This window comes from Pterocles gutturalis, unplaced genomic scaffold (assembly GCF_000699245.1).
Source record: "Pterocles gutturalis isolate BGI_N339 unplaced genomic scaffold, ASM69924v1 scaffold4149, whole genome shotgun sequence".
NCBI classification, from domain to species: Eukaryota; Metazoa; Chordata; class Aves; order Pterocliformes; family Pteroclidae; genus Pterocles; species Pterocles gutturalis.
Window position 1 is genome coordinate 404 of NW_010132965.1, and position 8,290 is coordinate 8,693.

The window sequence follows — 8,290 nt, forward strand, 5'->3', positions numbered from 1 at the left end:
CATGTGATTAAGTGAGAGTATTGCTGTTTCCAGCATTTCGAAGCTGCAGAGGATTACATTAACTTGTAAGTATCACTAAAATATTATGGCTATAATATATATATATATATTATGGCAGTCTTGGTTTTGAAAGCATGTTTGAAGGTGAAAAATTATCTGTATTATGAAATCAGTTGTGATGTAATGTGATTTCCACATCTCTTTTCCCAAAAAAATTGTTTGTTCTGTAAGAGCAATGACTTTGGTTTAGTTGTCTGACCTTACTGCAGTTGATACCTGCAAGTTAAACATTTGCTAGGAGTGGGCATATCTGATCATATTCCTGCATTTTCTGTCAGTTTGGTTGTGAAAGCATACATTTTTATTTAGAGGGCCACAAAACCAAAATTGTTGCTGTTATGAACTTTCAGTGTAAGTAAGAGCTAGGGAGAAAGGGAGGCATTCCAGAAGGTGAAGGAAATATGTAATTTACTAAATACTTTAGGTTTTGTGCTCTTTCCACACGTCTTGGAAGCAAGATCAAAGAGCACCAGATCAAACTGAAGAGTGTGTAAGAAGAGGAAATTGCAAGTGGAAATTGATTTGAGTAGGGGGCCATGAAGTAGTGGAAAGAAAAGTGATTTGACAAAGTGTTTGGGGGGGGCTGGACAAATTAAAGAATGTGGAGGAGAACCAAGATGTGACATGAAAGTGTAGTAGACTGGTTAAAACCCTGGATGTCAGGAGAGCAGCCAGTGGAGGGTGGAAGAGATGATGAAGTTTGCTCTGACTTAGCTAGCCTAGAAGTTACAGGAATGTGCTACAGCGTTCTTCGTTCACTACTTAACGCAGATGAAGCTCTGCTTTAATTTTACTGAAAGTGAGTCACTCGTTGCAGAAGTGGTCTCCAAAGGATTGAGATGAATACTGAGGTAGCAGGAGTATATGGTACACTGAAGGAGGGAGAGAGACTGAGAGGCAACTCAGAGCTTTGACAAGTTCAGATGAGGGAGTTTATGAGTTTTGATTTCGTTAGAAGAGTCCTGCAATTCCCAGTTTTTTGAGAACTGTGTTAGGCTAGGTCAGGCAGTTAAAACACTTGAAAAATTAGACAGAATTAACAATAGTTATACGGTGGCATTTTTGGCACTTGCTGTCTTATGAAAATGGACTTTTGTCTGCTGAAAAGTCCTGTTGAACATGTGAGCAATTTGCAGTTATTACCATGTTCTGCTGCTTTGGAGGGTGGAGAGTCCGTGATTACCCATCTAGCACCAAGCAACCTGTTGTCTGAATCTGGCCAGACCTTGTTTGCTGCAGTGTGGTTAGGACATGCCAATCTTGCAAAACCATGAAACATGGATACCTGTTATCACCTAGACAGGAAAGAACCCTGTGTTGCCTTTAATTCCAAAGATTGCTATGGCTGTAGTGGTTTCAGACCCAAGCTGAAAAAAACCAGAACAAAATAAAAACAACAGAACCTCATGAAATCCCACCCACAGCGGGCAGCAGAGAGGGGAGAAGCTATGGTTTAGTATACAAACTTCTTGTCCTAACGTTAACTATTTGGGTACAGTCGTGCCTATTTTTTTCTTCTGTAATACTGACTTTCTAACTGACCTGAGGTTTGTAGAGCACGTTTACAGCTCTTTTGGTCTAATAATAGGACCTTACAGCTTGCCGTACTTTAAACCTCTCTGGGCCCAAAAGCTCATCTGTCTTCCCAAAGTATGTTAGTACTGTTCTCTGTCAACCTTGCCTTGCGCATATTCTTAGATAATTGTGGCTAGAGCAATGCTGGAGCATGAATCAGTAACAGATCCAAGCATCAACTACACAAACTATCTAGATGTAATTTGTTCCTTCTCCCGGCCTACTTTTGCAGGGTACATAGTTCAAAACACACTAGAATAATAAAAGAGGTATGACTTCCTGACCTCAAAGAAGGGAGGTAGGGAGAAGAATAGGCATTTTGTACCCAGGCAGACTCTTTTCCACATTGTGAGGATTATTTGAAGTCTGACTTAGGTGCATACTGCCTATTTCTAAATGGTCTTAAAACTTTTCAAAGCTTGACTGTACATATATGAACACTGAATAAGGAGAAATTGTCCCTTTATTACTTATTTTTTTTCAGGATGAAAGCCACTGTTTACATTACTTGAAGGCCTCTGTTGGTTTTCAGTTGCCTTGTCTGAAGAAGGGCCTCTGTATTATTGCACATTCCAATACTGCATCAAGTGATGGGACTTGGCATTCTTCATTGCTTACTGCTTAAAGTGGTTATATCTTGTGTTAGTGTGTCAGTTCATCCCATTTTATATTCTGTTTAGTTTACTGTAATGAGATCTGAATTGGCTGCAAGTAAAGGCTTCTGCAGATCCACAATAAAACCGGTCTAGCTGCTATTCTGGGTGACTTACATAACTGGGTAATTGTTTTATAAACGAAGGCTGTGGAGGCTTTCTGCCTAGGACACAACCCTGGCAAATGAATTTCTTCCTGGCTATACCCATGATTTGGGTGCTACAGCTTGCTGCTGCCTGTCATGTAGGAGCCTAGTGTGATATTCACAACTGTGATGTGTGGCTGGCATTTTAGCGAGCCAGTGGGCTAAATGACTGGTATTAAAGCTTTGTCAGTTCCATGGGAAAATACTAGTGTCTGCACACTCCCATAAATAGTTTACAACATCTATAAACATCCTCTTATAACTCTAGTAATCATAAAAATACATATCTGGCAAGCATATCCCACTGCATACTGCTTTCTTAAATACCAAAGGCATTTCTTCCTGTAGTGAAGTCCTAAGTAACTAAACTGAGAAAATAACTTTCTTGACAGGAAATCTGAGGGCTGATATCTTAATGAACTTGTATCCTTTACATTTCTTCTTCTGAAGACTCTTTTACCTAATGGCCTCTCCTGATTTTAGTTTTTGGAACCCAATATTTCAAATACTAGTAAAATTATTTGGAGGGTGTTTGGGATAGTGATGTGCTGATGCCCTGTTGCCATCCATGGAACTACAGACTGATCAAAATATTCTGATAACATGTTTGCATGATCAGGTCCTAAATTATAATCTCTTTTTGAATTTCAGCAAGCATACTGTCTCTTGTTTACAGCTTTATTTATCTGTGCCATCCTGATCAAAATAAAGTTTTTGCAGGCTTGTGGGCGTTTGTTTTGCTTACTGGAGATCAGAGGTAATGTAATGTGTCTTTTACTTTTGCAGAAGTTGGGATCCTTGCCAAGTCTTACATTGATCAAGGGCAGCTTATTCCAGATGACATCATGACACAGCTAGTGCTGAGTGAGCTAAAAGGCCTAGATCAGTACAACTGGCTATTGGATGGTAAGTTAGCATATTGGATATCACTATACACAGAGAGAAAATCTGTTCTGGAAAGCCTGGAGCGCTTTCATCACTTGTGGGTAGCTACACTCTAGTAGCCATCCTCTAGGCATAGTAACAGGACAGTATTTGTTGCGAGCTTGTTGTGAAACCTTCAGGAGCTCATCTGCCCCAGTTTCTTTGTCTGTACAATGCTTTGGATGCATCTGCCTTCAGAGTGTTAGAGGGATGTTTAATTCATGTTGAAAAGGGTAGTTCAGTGCTCCAGTAACATTTAAAAACTGGCTATTCTGGTAATTCTTATGCTTTATTTCCCATTTGAAATATGCATTGAGAAGTTTATTTTTTAAAAGCCTTTTATTGTTCAAGTCCCTGGGAAGTGGAACACTTTAAGAATGGGGATGAGGAATTATTTAGAAGGGCAGGTATGTGATGCAGCAACAAGGTAAGTGTGGAAAGCAAGTACTGCAGCAGTGCAGTGTGTAATAAATCACCAACAAAAACATTGCTTAAGTGCTCTAAAAGGTCTCTTTCATTTGCTCTTTGGTTCTTTTATCTAGAGTGAATTGTTCTCCAGTTCTGCAGGGGAAGCTCATTACTTCATCATTCAGGGTAGATATAAAGTGCATTTGCTGCTGTCTTCTTGAATTGAACGGCTCTTGTTACCCCTGCCCATGGCAGTACAGTTGGATGCGCAGCACAAAGATAGTGTCTAGGATGGATGTGTGTGTTTTTGGATTCTAGTCACAACTTGTCTCAGTAGATAAAATTCTAAAAAGTTGTTGGTGTGGCTTTCGATTTAGAGGGAGTGAAAAATCCACAGCACTCTGTCCCTTCGTGCTCTATTATAATTGCTTCTAGTAGAGCGATCTGTTCTGGTGGCTCTAGTCACAATTAAGTTCCTCTTTAGTGAAGACAAAGGCTTAATTACCACAGTGAACAGCACAATGAAACCTACTCAATAAAGGAAAGAGCTCCAGATGTTTTTTTTTCTTTAGTTCCAGGTCCTGTGTACACACAGTTCCAGCCTTGTGGATCTGGATGTGTAGCAGTATAGATGGGCACACTGGCAACTCTTAAGAGGAGGATGGTGTGGAGACTGTAAGAGAAAAAGTCAGTTTCTGCTGCATGTTAATGTGCTGCCTTCTTTAAACTTTTGTAGCAGAAATTTTGTCTGCATCAGCATTTTTACTGAGACTCAGTGAATAACACTAGGGATAGCTCTGGCATTATCACCTGTATAGGAACAATACTGTTGTGTTGAACTATGTTTACCAGAAAGTCTTCAGTTTGATAACTGCAACTCAGAAGAAACAGCTTGGCGGTCAGTCAAGTCAAGCTAAATAGAGTTGTTGATCTGCTTGTATGCTCACTTAGCCAAATACCCATTTCCACTGCCTTACGATAGGTTGTTGGCTTCTGGAGTCACAGCAGATGCAGCAACCTGAGTCATGTGTGTGTGGGTATGACCTCCTTAGATTTATGTGCTGTATAAATAGGGCACTTTTCTCTGTATTCCTAGATTCTTCATAATTCATCACACCTTGTAGATTATTTTTTCTGTATCAAGACAACACTGTATGTAGCAAATGCTGGTTCAGTTTCAATTAAATGCTTTTGTAACGGCACTTTAATTTGTTGAGGAAGTTTCTCATTACTAAGTCTCAAAGCAAACTGATTTTCCAGCTGCATAATTAAGATGTGTGGTAGCTGACTAGCATGTCAAAAGTACGAAAGAACAGCAGTGCTGGAGTCCTGGCTCTCCCTCTGCTCTTAACATTTAGAAGCACTTCATGAGATAAAGTGAACATGAGAGAAATAGGATGAGGGCAGATGACTGAGATGCAAACCAGATGCATTAGACTTAATGCACAACGAGAACTTGGCCTGAGTTAATTAACTGTTTCCTTTTGTGATGTGTTAGACTAGACATAGTAGCCTTAAGACTGTAAAATACTTTTTTTTTCGGTTGTAAGGCTAGTTCTTGTCTGGTTCCTTACTCAGACAATGGACTAACCAATGTTATGCAAAGAAGAGTTTCTTAAGTTTGTACCTGTCAGTACTTTGCCTTTATGGAGAAGTTTACTTGTATAACATGGTGAAAATTACAAGCTACTGAAGAACAGGAGACTGTGCAAGAGCTTTGTGGGTAGAGGTGTTATTGAAGTGAATCTATGGTGCAATAGCATGTTCTGCAGTAGCTTTGACAGATGTTCTCGTGGTCAGTTTTGTATTTTAAATTCTTTGTGGAGATCTTGGTCTTCTTGTGCTCTGTTTCGCCCTGCCTCCTTCTTAAGTTTCACTAGATTTCTATAGTAGTAACATGTGCCTTTGAAGGCATGCTGCTGGAGCCGTGAGTTCATGGGGCAAAATGCAGTGTCTTTTAAGTGAAGAGACAGATTCCTCTTCAGCCTGGGTGTTCTCACAGCATCATCCCCGATGATAGTTTGATACACTAGACTTCCCAGAACTCTTTCTAAAGCTGCTCTTTTATGTAAAATTAAGCCTGGACTGCTTCTGGTAGATAAATTGGGCTCACTGCAAGTGAATAAAAAAGGTTTGTAATGGTCATCTCCTTAAGCCAGACTTAGTTACAAAACTGTGGAAGTAAAAGTCGTCACAAATGTTTCTAGGTTGTTCCAGACCTCTCAGTGAACTGCCTGTAGCTTTTATTGTTCAAAATGTTGATACAATGCTTTTATTCAATATAGTGGTATGTAGTACATGCGTATGGGGTCTTTTTGCATTTATTTGTTATACTTTTGGGAAGATTAACTGAAATGAGGAGGTGGAAGCTGGGAGGCATTTAACAAGCTGAAGTTCCCTGACACACTGAAAAATACTTGGAAAATATGATGTCTCTTCAGCCTTTACAGTATGATGATGCTTTTTTTTTCTGTCTGACAATTATTTTTTCTAATGACTGAATGCAGGTAATTCTCACTATAATTATAGCATAATAATGGAGTTATTTCCTTTAAAAAGGTTTTCCCAGAACGGTTGCTCAAGCAGAAGCCCTGGACAAACAATGTCAAATAAACACTGTAATTGACCTAGATGTGCCATTTGAGACCATAAAATACCGGCTCACAGCACGTTGGATTCACCCTGCTAGTGGCAGAGTCTACAATCTTGAATTCAATCCTCCCAAACTGCAGGTAAGCAATACATGTCAGTGTTGGTGATAAATAAACGTTGCATTGCATTGGATAATTGCAGTAAAATATTGTTTGCATACGTTGTTGCAAAACACAGTAGCTCAGAAGAAAAAGGCTCATTTCATCTCTTAGGAGCCCAGAACCTTTCTGGTAACACCCTGCCTCTTAGGGTATGTTAGTGACCTGGTAGAAGCTTAAGCTGATAGACAATGTGCTTGGCCTCTTCAGAATGAAACACCATGGTGTTTTGTAAGCTCTTGTTAAAGCTGTTCACTGATTTGGAATACTCTTGTCTTGCACACTGGCATAGGAGTTGAGCATGTTCTTATCTTCTTCTGCAAGTCTGCAGCCTGTACAGTCCAAAATGTAGTTTCCTTTTCCTTCCTCCAGAGGACTCATTCTTTGTAATCTAGGAAGCACACTGCATCATCAGTCAGAGGAATCCACTTAACTTGTGTCTATATTTAACCAGGATGGGTATTTTCAAGGGAACAGGTGTCATATTGCAAAACTGGATGTCAAAACTTGCCAGTCAGAGAAGCTTCTGAACAGATCAAAGAGGTTATGGCTTGAGATATCCTAAAGAGGAACAGCAAACTTGAAGATGATGATTGTACATTGTTACCCTAATATTTTTGAAGGAACTTGGATTAGCCTTAGTGCAGCTCAGGTAAAGCCATATTTTATCCTTGACCCTAAGTAATTTACCTGTTGTGGCATCACATTTCACCTGGAAGCTCTATTAAACTACATCAGCATAGCAGGCCTTGTGGGTTTTGGATTTCAGCATTGCACGAAAAGAGGCCAGCTGAAAAGAAGAAGAACAGGAGAAGATCAGGTGCAAGACCACCTAAGGAGATGAGATACATCCACAAGTCCTGAGGGAACTGTCAGACTTTGTTGCTAAGCCACTATCCATCATGTTTGAGAAGTCATGGCAATCTGAGTTTGAGAAGTCCTGGCAGTCTGAATTTCCTTCTGACTGGAAAAGGGGAAACATAACGCCCATTTTTAAGAAAGGAAAAAGGGAAGACCCAGGGAACTACAGACCAATCAGTCTCACCTCTGTGCCTGGCAAAATCATGGAGCAAATCCTCCTGGAGATTCTGCTGAAGCACATAGAAAATAAGGAGGTGACTGGTGACAGCCAACATGGCTTCACCAAGGGAAAATCATGCCTGACGAATTTAGTGGCCTTCTACAGTGGGGTTACAGCGTTCGTGGATAAGGGAAGAGCAACTGATGTCACCTACCTGGACTTGTGCAAAGCATTTGACACTGTCCCACATGACATTATTGTCTCTAAACTGGAGAGGCATGGATTTGACAGCTGGACGTGTGGTGGATAAGGAATGGCTGGATGGTTGCACCCAAAGAGTTGTGGGCAATGGCTCAATGTCCAAGTGGAGACCAGTGACAAGTGGCGTTCCTCAGGGGTCAGTACTGGGACTGGTGTTGTTTAACATCTTTGTTGGAGACATGGACAGTGGGATTGAGCGCACCCTCAGCAAGTTTGCTGATGACACCAAGCTGTGTGGTGTGGTGGACACACTGGAGGGAAGGGATGCCATCCAGAGGGACCTGGACAGGCTTGAGAGGTGGGCCCATGCAAACCTCATGAAGTTCAACAAGGCCAAGTGCAAGGTCCTGCACCTGGGTCAGGGCAACCCCAAGCACAAATACAGGCTGGGCAGAGAATGGCTTGAGAGCAGCCCTGAAGAGAAGGACTTGGGGATGCTGGTTGATGAGAAGCTCAAAACGAGATGGCAATGTGCACTTGCAGCCCAGAAAG

General features: G+C 40.9%; 1 protein-coding gene across 1 annotated transcript; it reads left to right on the top strand.

Annotated features, from left to right (window-relative positions):
* Positions 1-3,225: 3,225 nt before the first annotated feature.
* On the top strand, positions 3,226-6,498 carry LOC104467311 (GTP:AMP phosphotransferase AK3, mitochondrial-like; the record flags this gene model as incomplete). The annotated part of the gene is made up of 2 exons (XM_010081045.1): positions 3,226-3,340; positions 6,326-6,498. Coding segments are annotated over exons 1-2 (234 nt in total), but the record flags the coding sequence as incomplete, so codon positions are not given.
* Between the last annotated feature and the right edge of the window lie 1,792 nt (positions 6,499-8,290).